At 40.0% G+C, this 20,401-nt stretch overlaps 1 protein-coding gene across 1 annotated transcript; it reads left to right on the top strand.

The window, feature by feature from the left end:
- Positions 1 to 1,535: 1,535 nt before the first annotated feature.
- Positions 1,536 to 18,679, top strand: LOC309354753 (vomeronasal type-2 receptor 116-like; the record flags this gene model as incomplete). Its single annotated transcript, XM_081885024.1, has 10 exons — positions 1,536 to 1,678; positions 4,123 to 4,852; positions 5,032 to 5,247; positions 5,704 to 5,830; positions 6,675 to 7,573; positions 10,931 to 11,299; positions 13,312 to 14,142; positions 15,242 to 15,457; positions 16,150 to 16,276; positions 17,559 to 18,679. 10 exons carry the CDS (start codon positions 1,536 to 1,538, stop codon positions 18,458 to 18,460), a joined length of 4,560 nt encoding a protein of 1,519 aa, XP_081741150.1. The 3' UTR covers positions 18,461 to 18,679.
- Positions 18,680 to 20,401: the final 1,722 nt, after the last annotated feature.

Below are 20,401 nucleotides of genomic sequence, written 5' to 3'. Positions count from 1 at the left end.
TGGAAACACAATATCCCCGACTCCTGCATCTTGGAGTCAATTCAGTTGGATGCCATGGTCTGTGGTATCAAAAGTTATTGAGTGAATTGGGAGAATCAACAGGGTTACACTTTCTAATAACTAAGAAGGGAAATGTTTAAGCATGTAGGTAACAGGCCAATCCTCTACCAAAGCACTGTGTCCACATCCAGAGGCTTCATCATCTGAAAAATGATCCCCCACAAAATGATTAGATGTTGCTCCAGATATCTACACAGGACTTGTATCAAGAGCGGTTCAGTATGAACAAGAGCAGCTTTACCCACAATATGCCTTGCTAATTTGTCAGAGCAGGCTCATGAGTTTTTGTTTTGATCACTGTAAATATCCAGACACTCAAAGGAGAAATATCAGTCCAGTTACTTTGTAGTGAGTACAGCCTCCCTCCCACCCCAAGGTCTCAGTGTTTTGCTGACAATGCTGGGAGCAATCATGTGGGATGCACTGGAAGTTTCCCAGGATGTGCTGGTGGGAGGTCAGAGGGCAATCTGACCACAATCCTGGACATTACAGGAATTTCAAAGGTGGAAATGACGTTCAGGGGGATTTCCTGGAAGCAGAGGTCTGTCCTGGATCTTCAGCAAGCTCAACAATTTTGGGGTGTCCTGGCTTTTACTTTTTGAAATATGGGAGCCCTCCTTGACCATGACTCTTAATAGTTGCTTCAGGGCCTGGTTACTGACCCCACATTTTTTCTTTTCCCTTTCCAGCTGTCACCACCTTTTTGAAGCCAGTTGACACATTGGAATTTTTTTAAAAGTTCTGTGGGCACCATTCACAAAATGGCTGACATGGTATAACACAAAATGGCCATATTGGGGACATCATATAATACAAAATAGCCATTGTGAGGAGTGGGGGGAGAATAATGACTTCAATGTAGGAGAGGCTGAGCTAATGCCAACAGGAAACATTGTTGTGGTGGTTGTTTTGAAAATAGTGGCGTCGTCTTTCTCATTTCAAACTTTTTTGCCCCTTCCTTTCCTAACTGAAAGAGAAAATCTGTGTCACAAAAGAACTTTCCAGAGTATGAGACAAACAACTTTGTTCATTTGCACAGGGACTTTCCAATTTTAACTCAACAATTACATTTAATTTAACAATTGACTTATCAATTAAAGGACAGTAATTAGTTCTGATAGTCATCCAAACCTCTGTGGAATTTGCATGGCCATTACCAAAACAAAGAGCAAAGACTGTGAAGGATGTCATAAATATACCCAATACAATTCAGAGCTGGGGAGAAGGACTGGGAACAGGGGGAGGTTCACAGCTCTTATCTTGGATATTCCACACTTCAGGCTTATCAGGAAAATGTAAAAGGTTCAAATCATGAAGTTTTAACCACAGAAGCTGCAGTTATTGTGCTATAAAAGCAGGGGGACTTTATGTGCAGAGGAAAGATTTGTATTGTATTGAGGATGGTAGTTTTAGTGCTCTTGCTGCTGGCACTGTTTCCTCACATGGTATGCAAGGCTCACACTGTTCAGTGCAGTATGGTTTATCCACACTCTCCACTTCACACATATCATCAGTCAGGAGACCTCATCATCGGTGGTGTGGCTTATCATGCTGGCATCGTCACCAGTTTACTACCTTTCACAGAAGAACCTCTGCCTGTGCTGATGGAACCAATTGTGTAAGGTCTTAATAAGTGTTTGCTTTTCTTGTCTTTTTCAGACACTGGGATAACTACAGCCTTGAAACATTGGCGTCTTGAGTTGAGTTGTAGGAAAAAGCTAAAGTGTTTAAGGCAAGGGTTGAGGGTCTGGTGAGAAAAGGTAGCTTTATAAAATAAGTTACAGTCATTGCACACAGAGAATATAAAAGCATAAAAATAAAGAAAGCATAGACTAACAACAACAACAAAAACCCCACCCCAATTCCATTTAGATAAAGAGCAATATCCTCCTGATCTTTAAACAGTATTCCTTTTACAATTCTGAATATTATAGGTTCTAGCCTCAGTCTTTCTTCTAAGATAACATTAATAACTTGCTATCTTAGCTTCCAAAAGCCATTAACAGATTTACAGATTCATGTACAATAGAAAAAATCTCACTCATCCTATTTAAAATTATCACCAGGGGTTGATACCATATCTTTCACTTTTGAACAATTTCCCTGCAGTAGAGAAGCTACAATAAAGATACTGAGCTTCCCCCATAAACAATCATTCCTAGAATTTTCTTTTAGTAAATTTGCTGCTTTTTTTTCCAATTTTGCTAATGCAATGCCTGGCGGTATATTTTGGATACTGCTTTCTTTGGGTTGTTAAACAAAAGATTTTCAAGCCATGATAACTCTTGATAAGTTGTCATTCTCCTCACCACCCTCCTAATTTAAAATGTATAATTTCTGAGTATTCCAATAGTAATGGTGCTCACTGACACGTTGAAAAGTTTTTTGTACTTTTATCCAGTCTCTTTGCATACTGTACACCATGATACATCTATTGGTCAAAATATGCTAATTGTCCGTTGTTGAAATTTCAATGTGAACACTAGTGTTGTTTATCTTTTTATAAATATATATACGTTATAAATGCTGTAATACTTGCTTTTTGAAAAAAGTAGATACAGAAGACCGTGACATTGCTATGTTTTTAAGTGTAGAATAACTTTCTGAAACAGAATCTCACTTTCATTTCAGTGTAGTCTCTAAGCATTACCAACACATCCTGGCTTTGGCTTTTGCAGTAAAGGAGATAAATGAAAACTCTCTGATTTTACCCAATCTCACTCTGGGCTTCCACATCTATGACAGTTATAACAACGCAAGGAGGACTTATCATGCCACAATGCTGCTTCTATCAGCACTGGAAAGATTTATCCCTAACTACCTATGTGACAAGCAAAAAAATTTAATAGCAGTTGTTGGAGGACTGGATGCCCAAATTTCCATTCACGTGGCAACTCTCTTGAGTAACTATAAGGTTCCACAGGTAGGAATCTCTCTGCCTGTAGGTGAGTGGGTGTAACATGGGGAGTTAACACATATATTCTTAGACATACTGCATTTCATATTCTATGATTCAAAGTCGTTAATGTGTACCTTGCAAAAAAAGAGACAGACTTATTTTTTCCATGCATCTCAGAGCCAAACTTGAAAAACAAGAAGTTTAGTCTGATGTTGCTAATAGAGTTTTTATGATGCTGTCAGTTCTGCTGTTTCTTTTGTTTTATTGTTTCGATTGTATTAAATTCAGGAGGTTAAAAGAGGGCTTAAACTGCAAAAGAAAATATTCTTCATAGTACATTCACCATTGCGGAAAAAATTAAGTGCAAATAGGACTACATAAAAACCATCAATATATGGAAGAACCACACCTTTCCAGGTGAACTCTGCATGTAATTTAAAGAAAAACAAGTGCTCAGAACTTGAGTAACTAATATCAAGGCAACAAGGAGAGTTTAAGGGAGATAAGCATTCACTATTTATGTGGACATCCAGGTAGACCCAATTAAGGGAAAACACAGAGGCAAGGGAAAACTATGTGTAGTTGGACATGCACTCTGGATTGTAAGAATGCTGATTTCAAAAAAGCTTAAAGAACTACTAGGTGAGATCTCATGGTCAGAAATACTCAGAGAGAAGAGAGCCCAAGATGGATGGGAGTTTCTTAAAGGTGAAATACAGAAGGCACAAATGCAGATGATTCCAATGAGAAAGAAATGGGGGAGGCACCTAAAGAAACCAGTGTAGCTGCATAATGAGCTTACAGATGAGCTGATACATATATTTTTTTTAAAAAAATCCTCTTGTCCCCTTTAGCCCCCATACTCCACAAATAACTGCTCCCTTGAGGGGAGCGGGAATCAACAAAATGTAATTCCCTATCTTGTTGACATATGGCTTTCATCTGAAAAGGGAACAACACTGGCTTCTAACCTACATGGATATGTTTTAAAACCTTCAATATACAATATATATCTGATTATTATTGCCTTCTTCATCTCTTCAGCTCACATATGGCTCTGTCCCATTGTTGAATGATAGAAACCTAGGACTTTCTTTCTACCAGATGGTACCCCATGAAGCCCTTCAGTACAAAGGGATTCTTTCTTTGCTTCTGCATTTCAGGTGGACATGGATTGGGGTCCTTGTAATGGATAATGAAAATGGTGAAAGATTTTTGCAAGCTGTTTTGCCAGTATTTAACCTGAGAGGTGTCTGCTTTGACTTTAAAATAAGAGTCCCTATGTTAACTTCTGGCTCTGAACTGGATGAAATGCTAGAAGATGGGACAAGGATACACCATGTAATAATGAAAAGTACAACCAATGTAGTTGTGTTTTATGGTGAATCTAATTCCATGGTGTTTTTGAGATGGCTTCCCTATTATTCAAGAAATCCACCAAGCCTACCAAAGGGCTTAGTGTGGATATCAACAGCTGAAATGGAGCTCACTTCCTTGGGTTACCAAAAGAATTGGGAAACAGAAATATTCCATGGTGTCCTGTCCTTCACAATTCATTCTAGTTACGTCCCCAATTTCAAACCATTTCTTGAGAGCCGAAATCCTTCCATTACAAAAGAAGATGGTTTTATCAAGGACTTCTGGCAACAGACATTTAGTTGTGTATTCTCAGATCCAGATGTGGACGATGTGGAAGGGGATATTTGCACTGGGGAGGAGAAACTGGAGAGCCTTCCAGCACCATTCTTTGAGATGGGAATGAATGGCCACAGCTACAGCATCTACAATGCTGTCTATGCTGTCGCCTATGCTTTACGCAACAAGTCTTCATTTAAATTCAGAGCAAAGGAAGGCAGAGGAGGCCAGAAGTATCAGAATCAACAGTTTGGGCAGGTAATAGGCTCAAGTGACAGAGCATTGCAGCTGTATAATCTATCTCTGAATCCTAAAGAGTGAGCACATTTATCATGAATATTTTCTCACTCAGAATGTTGTACCCAACATTCAATTTTATTATGAAAGGCCCAGCTGTGTCCGCTTCTAAATTCTGGCCTTTTCCTTATTCAAACTAGATCCATCACTTTCTCAGAAGTGTGTCCTTTAACAACAGTGGAGGAGACAAGATTTCTTTTGACCAAAATGGGGAGTTAGTGGCTGGATTTGATATAATCAACTGGATTGTTTCTTCAAACCAATCATTTCACAGAGTGAAAGTTGGGAGTGTAGATGCCAACCAAGTGTTCAGTATCAATGCGAATGCTATTACATGGTATGACTGGTTTAACCAGGTAGGTCCCAATTGTTAGCCATTTGCGTAGTATTGCCACTCATCTTCCAAGCTTGCCACTCATCTTCCAAGCCCCTGTACAGGGAAGCTAAGTGAACAGCAACACTTTGAAGTGTACCCCAGCTCCCACTGAATTCTGGGAGACTCGGGTTATTCCTGCACACAATTTTGTCAATTGACCTCTCCCAGAAGGAAAATGATCAGCAACACTTTGAGGAGCACCCTGGCTCCCATCAATTTGTGTGAGAGCCAGGACATGGTGGAGGGGCCATGAGGCAGCAATTCCTGTTTTGCCTCAGGTGGTAAAATAGGATGAGCTGCTTCTGACTCCATTCAGAGATGGAGTCTCTTGAAAAGAGGTATGACTTTAGTAACAAATGAAATGTTCACACAAAGGAAAGGATTCTAATCTCATTATTCTGAACATTATTTTTCTGCTCTCTCTTTTATGGATTAGTCCCAGCCTCTTTCATTATGTACTGAGAGGTGCCACCCAGGTTTTAGGAAGAAAGTGAAAGAGGGAAAGCCATTTTGCTGCTATGATTGCATCCCATGTCCAGAAGGGAAGATCTCAGATCAGGAGGGTAAGTATCCTGATATATGAGATCACTTGAATCAGGGTATTAAAAACAGATCTGGTCAATAAAAATGATGGTGCCTTCTGTGTATCTATATAATGGGTAGTTCTGGTGATATCTTAGCAGAGAAGAAAACTTTCAAAGGTAGTGTTTGGTATCACCTACACATTGAGGTTTCAAACACATTACCTGTTTGTTTGCTTTTTTTAAATTGAAGCTTGTGATTCCCCTCACCCCCCAACTTAGCTGTTCTGGTTCATGCATTTGTGAAATGGACACTTAACTTTTGTAACGTAGCTTAAGAGGCTCAGCCTTCGAAGAATTTCACTTCCTTCAATGGATGTGAAATAAGGAGATCACTCTGTGATCATCCAGGACCACATCGTTTTCATCATTTTATTTTCTACATGTCTGTTTGTCTGTGTATTTATATATATTTAATTTACTTCTCCCTCCCCCACCTCATCTACTCTCTTTCCCCTGCCTGAACTTTTTTGTAACCCTTAGAAGGCTACGAAGAACAACCACCATTGACTTGTTGGCATGGCCGCAATCCGTAAATGCTCAAAAATTAATTAATGAAGGAAGAAGGGGAAAATAAACAGAATACAAGAACCAATAAAAATGTATCAATTACCAAATATATGGTTCTTACATATTTTATGGTCATGACCTAAGATTAGATCATATTGTGACCAGGTATTAACTGAAATAAATGTCACAATGTGGTATGAAGTGTCAAGAGATGCTCAGCATAGCTTTAGAGCTACAAAAACACTGACATTGCTCTGTCAGGAAAGAACAATTTCAGCATGTTGCTGAGACTAAGGCTACATGTTTTCTTTTATAGACATGAATGACTGTAATAAATGTTCAGATGAAGAATATCCAAACAAGAACCAGGACATGTGTATTCCCAAGGATATAAGCTTCTTGTCTTATGAAGAACCTTTGGGCATCAGCTTAGCTTGCTTTGCTCTTTACTTTTCTTTGATCACTGCTCTGGTGCTGGGAACATTTATGAAGCACCACAACACAGCCCTTGTCAAAGCCAACAACCGAGACCTCACCTATACTCTCCTCATCTCACTCCTACTCTGCTTTCTTTGTGCATTGTTATTTATTGGCCGACGTGACAAGGCGACCTGTCTCCTTCGACAAACTGCTTTTGGCATCATCTTCTCAGTAGCTGTTTCTTGTGTGTTGGCAAAAACCATCACAGTGGTTCTGGCTTTCATGGCTACTAAACCAGGATCCAGGATCAGGATGTGGGTGGGAAAGAGACTGACCAATTCCGTTGTTATTTCCTGTTTTCTTATTCAAGCAGGCATCTGTATTGTGTGGCTGGGATCCTCACCCCCATTCCCAGATGTTGATATGCACTCAATGGCTAAGGAAGTTGTTCTAGAGTGTAATGAGGGATCTGTGACTATGTTTTACTGTGTCCTGGGCTACATGGGCTTCCTGGCTCTCGTCAGCTTCACTGTGGCCTTCTTTGCCAGGAAGTTACCTGACAGTTTCAATGAAGCAAAATTCATCACTTTCAGTATGCTGGTCTTTTGCAGTGTTTGGCTATCTTTTGTTCCAACCTACCTCAGTACCAAGGGAAAATACATGGTAGCTGTGGAGATCTTCTCTATCTTAGCCTCTGGTGCTGGTCTTCTGGCTTGCATTTTTGCTCCTAAATGCTACATTATCTTGTTGAGACCTGAGCTGAACAACAAGGAACATCTAATAAGAAATAGGGCCTGAAGAATTTGCATCTCTTCATCATACTTTTTAGTTTTTAATTCTATAGTTGCTCTATGTAGATTTTCCGACAGACTTCCACATTCGTCTAATATGAAATTTTAATTTGGGAAACTGAATTAAGATTTGTAAGGGGAAAGGATTGTGTCTGTATCCCATCCTTCCATTGTACTGTATTTTTTTGTTTGTTTGTTTTTCAGTAATTTTTGCCGCTGCCGCCCACCCCACCCCCGGTAAGATACTTTTTGAATGTTAAGAATTCAGCTGAAAACAATCTCACTCTCACAAAAAATCTATCATTTGCCCGATAATAAATGTTGGAAATGTAAAGAAATTGAAGGTACATTCTTTCACCTTTGGTGGACGTGCCCAAGGATCAAGGCTTTCTGGGAAATGATCTATAATGAAATGAAAAAGGTATTTAAATATACCTTCCTGACGAAACCAGAGGCCTTCCTTCTGGGCATTGTCGGCCAATTGGTGTTAAAGAAGGACAGAACTTTTTTTATGTATGCCACAACAGCAGCAAGAATACTTATTGCAAAGTATTGGAAGACACAAGATCTACCCACTTTGGAAGAATGGCAGACAAAGGTGATGGACTATATGGGACTGGTAGAAATGACCGGCAGAATCCGAGACCAGGGAGAAGAGTCGGTGGAAGAAGATTGGAAGAAATTTAAAGACTACCTACAGAAATATTGTAAAATTAATGAATGTTAGAATGATGTTGGATAGAAATTAAGTGGTTTCCAGCTGTAATGCTTTAAGAGAATATGAAAAAAAAGGTTATAAACAGGTAAAAACCTAAGGGTAAGGATGTGCTGAACCAACAATTTGAAGTGGAATACAAAAAAGGGAGGTATGAAGAGGTCCGGGAAATAACTTAAAGGAAAAGTAGTAAATGGAAAATATGTGTGTTTTAAAGTATTTTTATTTTTGTATTTTTGTTATTTTTGTTATTTTCTTTTTCTTTTTTCTTTTTTATTGTAATACTTTTAAAAATCCTAATAAATATTTCTATAAAAAAAGAAAACAATCTCACTCTCAAAGTGTCCTGAGTCATGTTGTCTCCAAACTTTTGATGGTGGTGTGTAATGCTTGTCATATTGTTAAAAAAATCCTCCATGCTTTCCAGAGAATGTTAATATGTAGCTAAAGTGTGAGAGAAAACCTTTCTTTAGAATATAACAAACAACCATTCCTTTTTTCCCTGAGGGTACTCAAGGGTTATGAGCTACTGGCACATTTTTTTCTAAGAAGAAAAGTGCTGCAAATGTTTCTTAATTCCAAAAGGACTCTAAATCCTTTGCTTTAGAATTGCCTTTAATGTAACAATTAACTACACAATTACCTAGTCAGAAGGACAGTAATTAGTTACTATGTTCAACCAAACCCCTGTGGAGTTTCAGTTGCCACTAGGAAAACAAAGAACAAAGGCTGTGAAGGCCATCCTAAATATCCTAGTACAATTCAGAGATAAAGAGAGGGATTGGGAACAGGCCAAAGCCTACAGTGGTGATCTTTGTTATTCCAGGCTTCAGACCTCTCAGAAAAATGCAAAATGTTCAACACGGGCAGTTTTAATGGCAAAAGTTTAATGCTTCTACTGTAGAAGAAAATATAGGTTTTTATATAGAGATTTGCCCTTGTACCGAGGATGGTGATTTTAATCATTTTCCTGCTGGTCCTGTTTCCTTGCATGACATGCAAGGCACATATTGTTCAATGTAATATCTATTATCCACAGCCTCCTCTTCACACATTTCACCATCCAGGAGATGTCATCATTGGTGGGGTTGCTTATCACGCTGGATTCATCATCAGTGAAATACACTTCATGGAAGAACCCCGGCAAAAACTGGGAGAACAATTTGTGTATGGCCTTACCGACTTTTTACTTTTCTTCCTATGTATTTTATTCACTTATTTTATTTAACAAACTATTGCCACAGGGTGAATGGGTGCTATTGCTGCAGCCTTAGAAATCTGGCTGCTTGGCTTGGGCTGTAGGGAAAACATCACTGCACTTCCTGCAGCAGTAGGCAATATTGTGCCCATGAGATGTTGTTGAACTGAACTAGAAGTTATTATCAGCCCCAGCCAGGATGTACAATGGGCAGGTATTAGGGAGTTGTGGTACAAAAAGCATTTGGAGGAGGGCAGCACATTGGCTACCCCCGAGTTAGTGGGTGGGTATATTATATATACCTACAGATGTATTACAATATATGAGTATGTGTGTTGGTGTGTGTATATACAGTCATACCTCTGTTTACATATCCCTTTGGATATGTAATCTTCAGGTTACAGCTGCGGCAAACCTGGAAGTGTATGCTTCTGGGTTCTACCATGTGCAAAGAAGCGCTCAATCATGCTGCACATATGCGCAGAGTACACCTCTATTTATGTAATTTTCGGGGTTCGAACGGACCCCCAGAACAAATTAAGTTTGTATCCGGAGGGTCCACTGTACATCTGTATTTGCCATTGATAGCTAAGGCACATTTCCCTCCATAGTTACTCTCCTCTCTACTTGTGTCTTCCTGTTCATCTCCACTCTTACCTCAGTTTGTTGGCTTTCCTTCTTTTAATAAATTTTCTTCCTTAACAAAATTGGACTTCTCAAAAAGTTTGCTTGAGGCTTATTTAGTCCTTTTTACTCTATTGGTTATTTATTCCAAACTTCTTTTATGGAGACTTGCATGCTAATTCAAAACTAATGGAGCAATCCTATGTGCAAGAACCTGGTGTAAAGCAAACTGGTATAAATTAAAGCAGCATAAGGTTACACCAGATCCAAACCTAATGCAGCCGAAAAGCAGCTACTGATGCCTTGCCTAAGCCTGGGAGAGGGAAAACAAAGAATTAAAAAATGGTATTCTATGCCAGGTTGCCAGGTAATGTGACTAAGCAGAACATGCTTATGATCCAGTTTAATGCCCTCCCTCTGTGGTCCCACGCTGCCGTGCTCCCAGAATGTCCACGTTTCAGATTTAAACTGTTCAGGCAGCTCAAGCTCAGGTGGCTCAATATGGGCATCTTGAAACCCTATAAAGAACAACCCTGCAAAGAAAAGCCAGCAAATAAAATTTCAAGGGAAAAGAAAGCATTATGTTCACCAGCATGTTTATCAGAGATTTCTTAAGCCTATGGTGAATATTCACCCCTTGCTTTTGTTTGGCTATGCTTTTAGTTTTATTTTGTATTTTCAAAAAAAGAAAAAGCTAATGATGAAATATTATAGGGCATGTGATCTTCTAAATGTGACCACTCCTATACTTCAGCCTTTATATTTAGGTAGGCCAACATAGAAACATTATATATAAATACTGTAATGGTTAATTATTGATAAAGGAGATCCAGAACACAGCAGCAATAACTAAATTAAGTTTGGAATATCCTTCTGATACAGAATCACACTCTTATTCCAGCACAGTCAGTAAGCATTACCAGCATATCCTGGCTTTCGCATTTGCAGTAAAAGAGATCAACGAAAACCCTCAGATTTTACCCAATCTCACATTGGGCTTCCACATCTATGACAGCTATAACAATGCAAGGAAGACTTATGATGCCACAATGCGACTTCTATCATCACTGGAAAGAGTCATCCCTAACTACCTATGTGACAGCCAGAAAAATCTAATAGCAGTTGTTGGAGGACTGGATGTCCAAATTTCCATTAATGTGGGAACTCTCTTGAATAACTATAAAATTCCACAGGTAGGACAGCTCTGCCCGCTTGTGTGTGTGTGTGTTGGGAATTTAACACTCATATACTTAGTCCCACCATTTTTCCTATTCTATTGTGCCAAGACATTACAGTGGTACCTTGGTTTGCAATCAGTCTGGTTTGCATGCATTTTGGATTACAAACATGTCAAGCTTCATATTTTTAGAAATCTGGAAAAATGGGATTCTAATCTGCTGTTGTTCGTACCAATTTTTTATGCTCTGAGTACTGCTGCTTCTTTTGTTTTATTGGTAGGATTATATTTAATTAAAAATGAGTGAACTGATGAGATGAAAAACAAAAGAAAATACACTTTATGATTCACTCATAATTCAGAAAAAGTGTAAATACAGTTCAGAACTATATAAAAATAGCCTATATAAAAAGGGACCCCACGCTGCCAAGTGAATGCTGAATAAAATTTGAAGCAAAGCTATAGTGCTCTGAACTTTGGTAACTGATATCCAAGCAACAGGGAAAGTTTAAAGGCAATAAAGGGGATATTGCATGTGTACACCCAGATATGAGCAAGAGGAAGATTAGCCTCGCCTGAAACCTGGGATAATTCTTTTGTGCACCTATAGCATGTTATGTAGAAATACAGAATATAGGAATTATAGTAAAATATCAAGAGCCTTCACTGTCCTTATTGTGATTATTTTTTACAAACTCTTCTATGAAAAGATTTTTTTGGGCAAGAGAATTGCTGTAGGTGAGTGGTAGAGCATCCACTTTGCATGAAGAAGACTCCAAGTTCAATCCCCAGCATCTCCACATAGGACTGTCTGAAATTCTGCAAAGCCACTGCTGTCCTGGAGATAGATGGGCAGATGGTCTGAGTTGGTATGAGGCAGCTACTTAAGTTCCAAAATAGCTGGAGTTATGATTTCTCATGTAGACTGTACAAAAACCTTTGACAGAAGTTAGCTCCCGAATATAAACTCATTACTGCAAATTATTTTGAAAACCTTGCTCTCAGAAAGGTGTGATTTAGCAATTGAAGAATGAAAAATAATAACAGTACAGCGGTACCTTGGCTTTCAAATGGCTTGCCTCCCAAACAAATTGGCTCCCGAATGCCACAAACCCAGAAGTAAGTTTTCCAGCTTGCGAACGTCTTTTTGGAAGCCGAACATCCAATGTGGCTTCTGATTGAGCGCAGGAAGCTCCTGCAGCCAATCGGAAGCCAAGCCTTGGTTTTTGAACAGCTCCAGGAGTCAAACGGACTCCTGGAATGGATTAAGTTTCACAATCAAGGCATCACTGTACATGAAGTACCTAGTACACTCAATGTCCTTAATTCAATTTATTCACTTTCAGTCACCACTCCCTATGGAGAATGAGAATAATAAAAGTCCTCCTACGTTCTACAGTGGTACCTCGGGTTGCATACGCTTCAGGTTACATATGCTTCAGGTTACATATGCTCCGCTAACCCAGAAATAGTGCTTCAGGTTAAGAACTTTGCTTCAGGATGAGAACAGAAATCGTGCTCTGGCGGCGCAGCAGCAGCAGCAGGAGGAGGCCCCATTAGCGGTGCTTCAGGTTAAGAACAGTTTCAGGTTAAGTACGGACCTCCGGAATGAATTAAGTACTTAACCTGAGGTACCGCTCTACTTGTAAAGCTTGCTAATGTGATTATAGGAGTTCCAATTGTACCACCCTGTATTAACAAAAAGCATACATCAGTGGAACATGCAGAGGGTCCATTTTTGGCTATTCATCTTGCCCCCTGTAACCCCCACACGCCACAGATTCCTTCTCTGGAACATTACTCAATGCTCTCAAAAAAGATTTAAGGAGTGGTGGTTGCTGGGGGGAGGGAGGAGGGAAATAGCCAAAACTCATTCCTCATTTTGCTGACAGAAAAAGGGAACAGTACTAGATTCCAAAAGGGGAACAACATTAGATTCTAACCTACCTTAATTGTTTAGAAACCTTTAAGATGCACCATACATTCTATTTTTACTATCTTTTTTCTTCTCCCCCAATCTCTCTCCAGCTCATATATGGCTCTGTCCCATTGATGAACGATAGAAATCTAGGACTTTCTTTTTACCAGATGGTACCCCATGAAGCCCTTCAGTACAAAGGGATTCTCTCTTTGCTTCTTCATTTCAGATGGATATGGATTGGGTTCCTTGTAATAGATAATGATAGTGGTGAAAGATTGTTACAAGCTGTTTTGCCAATGTTTTCCCAGAGAGGTGTCTGTTTTAACTTCATAAAAAGAGTCCCTTTGATAAGATCTGTCTCTAAACTGAACAAAATGCTCGAAGATGGGTCAGAAATACATAATGCAGTAATGAGCAGTACAACCAATGTAGTTGTGTTTTATGGTGAATCAAATTCCATGGTGTTTTTAAGATGGATTCCATATTTTGCAGAATATCCACCAAAGCTACCCAAAAGTATAGTGTGGATAACAACAGCCCAAATGGAACTCACTTCACAATTTTATCAAAGGGACTGGGAAACAGAAATATTCCATGGTGTCCTCTCCTTCACAATTCACTCTAATGATGTACCAAATTTCAAACAATTTATTAAGAGTCGAAATCCTTTCAGAGCAAAAGAAGATGGTTTTATCAGGGACTTCTGGCGACAAGCCTTTGGCTGTGTATTCCCAAACACTAATGTGGTAGCTGTGGAGGGGAATATATGCACCGGGGAGGAGAAACTGGAGAGCCTTCCAGCACCATTCTTTGAGATGGGCATGAATGGCCACAGCTACAGCATCTACAATGCTCTATATGCTGTAGTCTATGCTTTGCAAGATATGTCCTTACAAGCAACGGAGGACAGAAGAGGACAGAAGTATCAGTTGTGGCAGGTAATAGGCTCATTATTGTCAGATGGCAGAGCACTACAACTCTGCTACAATAGACCCAAATATTTGTAATAAAACTGTCTCCCCAAACTCTGACCATCCTCATATTTTCAATTTCCCTTCATGTCCCATCCCAGACCACCATCCTTCTCTCATTTTGAGCACATTAACAGTATGCATTTTTATTATGTTCCTGATCTATGTAGGCTATCTTTAAGTGTTCTTTAGGTTATTGAAATGGTATGCAGTTATCGCTTTAGGAACTCTTCTTCTTATCCTTCCTTATCTTCTTGAGTGGTCTCCATTTGACTGTTTGATCCTTTTAATCAGCCAGGTCCAGCCAATGGACAGTGTCCTCCAGATATTGTTAAATTACAGTTCCCATCAACCCAGACTATTGTCCATGCTGTTTGGGGCTGACATCTTTTCTAATAAAAAGACACCTGTTGAGTTCCACACTGGATAGTTCTATTCTATATTGTGCATTATGGTTGCCATCTGATTAAGACTTTAATGCATCTGACTAATTTATGATCCCAAGTACAGCCTTTCTGGGAGTGGATATACATGAGCATGCATGCCTATGAAATCACTTTTCTAAAAAACAAAACAAACAAAAACCACATTACGTGGCATAAGAAGTAAGCTTTCTCATACTGTGTAAACCCAGAGTACAAGCACGTTGAGTTTGGGTGGTGGTGGAGTGGAGGGCAGCACCTGAGAGATGTGGGGAGCCAGAATGCTAGCTTCCCAGTAGGTGTGTCACTGGCAAATGGGGGCAAGCTACTACTGCCAACGAAACACAAATGAGGGGTATTTTAACTACCACCTCTGGTTTTCCTTTATGGTCCAAGAACTTTCTATATGAAAGTGAATAAAAATATTTTATCAGCCTTTGTACTGGTATGAAAATATTTTGTTTGTATACTGAATTTTGGAAATCACTTTGAAATCTCTAGGAATTGCAGCTAATAATTTCTCCTGTCCCTGAATCACACAGCACATCTGTAATGAATACAACACCATAAACAATATCAGACCTTAATACAGAAGATCCAACTGCAGACTTTTCTTAACTTTTGCCTTTTCCTTTCTTATTGAGCTCCATCACTTTCTCAGAAGTGTCTCCTTTAACAACAGTGGTGGGGACAAGATTTCCTTTGACCAGAATGGGATGTTAAAGGCTGGATTTGATGTAATCAACTGGATTGTTTCCCCAAACCAATCATTTCATAGAGTGAAGGTTGGGAATGTTGATCCCAACCAATGGTTGACCATCAATGGGGATGCCATAACATGGCCCAACCATTTTAACCAGGTAAGCCTCAGTGGCCACTATCTATCTGTCTTGATGTCAGAAATCAATTTCATTAGACAATGAGGATGTCCAATAAATACAACATAAAAAAATTGTAAGAAGCACAATAAATGGATTGAAAAATAGGATTCTTTTGGTTGCTGTATTCTTGTCTATACAGTGGTACCTCAGGTTAAGAACCTAATTCATTCTGGAGGTCCTTTCTTAACCTGAAACTGTTCTTAACCTGAGGTACCACTTTAGCTAATAGGGCCTCCTGCTGCCGCAGTGCCGCCAGAGCACAATTTCTGTTCTCACCCTGAAGCAAAGATCTTAACCCGGGGTACTATTTCTGGGTTAGCAGAGTCTGTAACCTGAAACGCCAGAACTGGAAGCATCTGTAACCCGAGGTACCACTGTATTAATTTAGAGGTTGTTTGGAGGGGGGAAGTACAATTAATTATATTGACACTAGTTTAAGTATACATGAAATCACAATCAATGTCATTTAACATTCAACCAAGCTCCATTCATTCAAGTAGATGGTTTCTTAAAAGTCTGTGGTACCACAGTTGTGCAAATATAGGGAATGAACACTTGCTCGTAGCATTGATCATACGTTACTGGATGGAGGCGTTGGTTAGGAAAATAAGAAAAAATTCCCCAAATATTCTAATCTCATTATTCTCAATTTTATCTCACTTGTGGATTAGTCTCGACCTGTTTCTTTATGTACTGAGCAATGCCATCCTGGCTCTAGGAAGAAAGTGAAAGAGGGAAGGCCATTTTGCTGCTATGATTGTATCCCATGCTCAGAAGGAGAGATTTCAGTCCAGGAGGGTAAGAATTATACATATACCATACAGAGCAAAGGCTGAAAATCAGAGGAGTGAGTGATATCAGAATTAATTTTCTTGCATGTTTGAAATGTGATACAAACATTTCTCTGTCTTGGGAGACAATAGCGGAGTGTGCCTTTGGGAGTGGAGTCAAACTGTTTAAAGGTTACAGTGCCTGCTGTGACTGTAGCGACCAATATGGAAGAGACATGTTTTGTTGCAGCTGGGGCAGCTGAAGGCATCCAGTTGTGCTGCTGCAAATGCACCATTGCGTGCTCCTCCCAGCAGTCCTTCCTCCATTAGTTACTGCTATGGATGGGCAATCTGACTGCTGGTTTCCAGGCACTGCAGTTGTCTGAAAGGGATACAACAAATATTATAATATGAATATCAGAACATGTTTTTTAAAGCCATTAAATTACAGGATTTCTGCTCAATATGTTTATTGTTGTTTTTTTCAAAATCAGACTCCCCCCCCCCCCCAGACATGAATGACTGTAAAAAATGCCCAGAAGAAGGCTAACAAAACAATAATCACAATAAGTGTATTCCCAAGAAAGATTTTTGTCCTATGAGGAAATTCTGGGCATCAGTTTAGCCTTAACTCCTAGCATTATTTTGCTTACAGATTATTCTAACACACAATGTTCTTCACAGATGTCAGTTAAAACTCCAAACACCACTTGATAGGGATTCACCAGACAAGACAGAAATCTTTCGTAATCAAACATCTTTAAAGATTAAACAATAGCCATTAAAACATAATTCAGGTAGACATGATTTCTACAGAATATGTGTTCACTTTCTCTGATTAAGACCACGTATTTTCATTTTCAGACATGAACTAGTGTAATATATGCTCAGAAGAGTGGGAAGGAAGGTGTGACCATCACCTGCCCCTCCAGAAATAGGGTATTCTGATAAAGGAATCTGGGGGTCCTGGATCTCATCTGAAGTCTACTTGAGGGGCTAGGGCCATGCCAGGAACACAGGAACACCGGAATGAGCTTCAATACATCTTCACCAATGTTGCTCCCTCATTTGGTGTTTACCCTTACAGACTGCCAACCAGAGAGGCAGGAGTCAGTTATAGTCCCTGGCCAATGCCTAGGATAATACCACTTAATAAAGTTGTGGCCTAAATTTTGCACAAAAACTTAAAACTAAAATGATGTGTCCGTTTAAAGTTATTTACTGGGAAAGGGCTTGGGGGCCTTGGCCGCAACATAATTCAGGTAGACATGTTCATTTCTCTGATTAAGACCACGTATTTTCATTTTCAGACGTGAACGAGTGTAATATATGCTCAGAAGAAAAATATCCAAATAATAATCAGGATATGTGTATCCCCAAGGAAACAACCTTTTTGTCCTATGAGGAACCTCTGGGCATCAGTTTAGCCTGCTTTGCTTTTACTTTTTGTGTGCTCACAGTTTTGGTCCTGGGAACATTTTTGAAGCACCAACACACACCCATTGTCAAAGCAAACAACAAAGACCTCACTTATATGCTGCTAATTTCTCTCCTGCTCTGCTTCCTTTCTGCATTGCTATTCATTGGAAAACCTGAAATTGTGGCGTGCCTCCTCCGACAGACGGCTTTTGGCATTATCTTCTCAGTGGCTGTTTCTTGTGTGCTAGCAAAAACCATAACAGTGGTTTTGGCTTTCATGGCCACCAAGCCAGGATCCAGGATGAGGAAGTGGGTGGGGAAGAGACTGGCTATTGCCATTGTGGTGTCTTGTTCCTTTATCCAAGCAGGCATCTGTACTGTGTGGCTAGCATTTTCACCACCATTTCCAGATGTCGACTTGCACTCAATTACTAAAGAAATTGTACTGGAATGTAATGAGGGCTCTGTGACTATGTTTTGCTCTGTCTTGAGCTACATGGGCTTCCTGGCTCTTGTCAGCTTCACTGTAGCTTTCTTTGCCAGGAAGTTACCTGACAGTTTCAATGAAGCCAAGTTCATCACTTTCAGCATGTTGGTCTTTTGCAGTGTTTGGGTATCTTTTGTTCCAACCTACCTCAGCACCAAGGGAAAATACATGGTTGCTGTGGAGATCTTTTCTATCTTAGCATCCGGTGCTGGCCTACTGGGTTGCATCTTTGCACCGAAATGCTACATTATTGTGTTGTGGCCTGAGTTGAATGAAAGGGAACATCTAACAAGAAATAAGACCTGAAGAACTTGAGTGCATAGCATGCATGTATGAAGAGTGATCACCAGACAAGGGGTTAAAATTGGCTTGTTCTGCTATGTTATCTTCTTTCCTTCATTGTTTTGCCTTCTCCTGTGTTGAATAAAAAATTTTAATTGTACACTGAAATGGAAAATAAATCTGTAATGTGTCTGTATTTAGGTTGTGAAGCATAGCATGGAAACTTCTACTGACCCTAAAGAAGAGCTGAGAGAAGAGTGTAGCAGTTGTTTAGCTTAGAATCACATGGAACCTCTAAGGTGTTTAGCTTAGAATCACATGAAACCTCTAGTGTTACAAGTCCATTTGCTTATCTCTTTCCAATAAAAGAACCTCAGGCTAATGGAGACTGGAATGGAGGAAAGACAAAGCTTGGAATTTTAGCACTCGAATATATATATATTGGAATCCAAGTGTGCTACGCTTGGACAAGTATAAGACATTATTCAACTATCTGAATGTAACTTTATTTGTTTCAAGTTGCTTCAGAGTAAAGTTCTGCAGTAAATCTTTTGAACCATATTTTTGCACTGAATAATTTTTATTTCAAAGAGTCAGCTTTTATTCACATTATTTGCCTCCATATGTGCACTGTTAATGGCCTCAGTAGCCCGGGTTTTGAGATCTTTGGAGGAAGTCCTTTTCTTGTTCTTGCCACCCTCACAGGTTCACTTGGTAACAAAGCAGGAGAGGGCCTTCTCAGTGGCTACATACAGACCTGGGAACTTCCTCCATAGAGAATTTCTCTCTCCCGGTTGTCCTTCCTTCAGCAGGTGACAGTAGGTGTCAGCAGGCAGAATACATATGGAGTCTGTCAGTGCCTATAGCTTGATGCATCACAGATCAATATTACTAAGCGTCTCACAGTTTGCGTTCAAACTCATAACTCTCTGGTAAAGGGGGTGCTTTGAGGCAGTTAATGCTTCTCAAGTGCCCCCCCCATATCCTGACCAACATCCTCTTGTTTAATGTGGATTTATGAGGGAACATTTGTTGAGACCGCTCATAGTGCAATAAGAAGGAGACGCAGGCATAAGGTATCCATGAATAAAGGTAAAGGTACCCCTGCCCGTACGGGCCAGTTGTGTCCGACTCTAGGGTTGTGCGCCCATCTCACTTAAGAGGCCGGGTGCCAGCGCTGTCCGGAGACACTTCCGGGTCATGTGGCCAGCATGACAAAGCTGCTCTGGCGAGCCTGCACCAGCGCAGCACACGGAAACGCCGTTTACCTTCCCGCTATAAAGCGGTACCTATTTATCTACTTGCACTTAAGAGTGCTTTCGAACTGCAAGGTGGGCAGGAGCTGGGACCGAACGACGGGAGCTAACCCCGGCGTGGGAATTCGAACCACCGACCATACAATCGGCAAGTCCTAGGTGCTGAGGTTTTACCCACAGCGCCACCCACGTCCCTGAATACCTTGTTGCTAACCCCTACCACAAATATTTGAATCCAATGTCCTCTTCATGCGGCGGGTCATTCCAAACTTTACCATGCCTTCCTACCTAACTAAAGCGTGAGGGAAATCTTCTCTCCAGAATACGTGACAAACAACTTTTATTAATTCCTAAAGGACTCCACACCCTCCATTTAGGAATTGTTGTTAATGTAATAATTAACTACACAATTAGCTAGTCAGAAGGGCTGTCATTTGTTATGATATTCAGCCAAACCCCTGAGAAACTTCTTTGGCTGTTAGCAGAACAGAGAGCAAAGAGTGTGAAGGTTTTCATAAATATATCCAGTAAAAGTCAGGGATATGGAGTGGCGCTGGGTACACACAGGGGTTCACAGCTCTGCTCTTGGATACTCCAGCCTTCAGACTTCTGTACTGAGGATGGTGGTTGTAGTCATTTTGTTGCTGGCTCTGCTTCCTCCAATGGGATGCCAGACTCATGCAGTTCAGTGCAATATCTGTTACCCACA

This window comes from Podarcis melisellensis (genome assembly GCF_964234715.1).
Source record: "Podarcis melisellensis genome assembly, chromosome: 13".
NCBI classification, from domain to species: domain Eukaryota; kingdom Metazoa; phylum Chordata; class Lepidosauria; order Squamata; family Lacertidae; genus Podarcis; species Podarcis melisellensis.
This window is presented reverse-complemented; position numbering and strand designations above follow the sequence as displayed.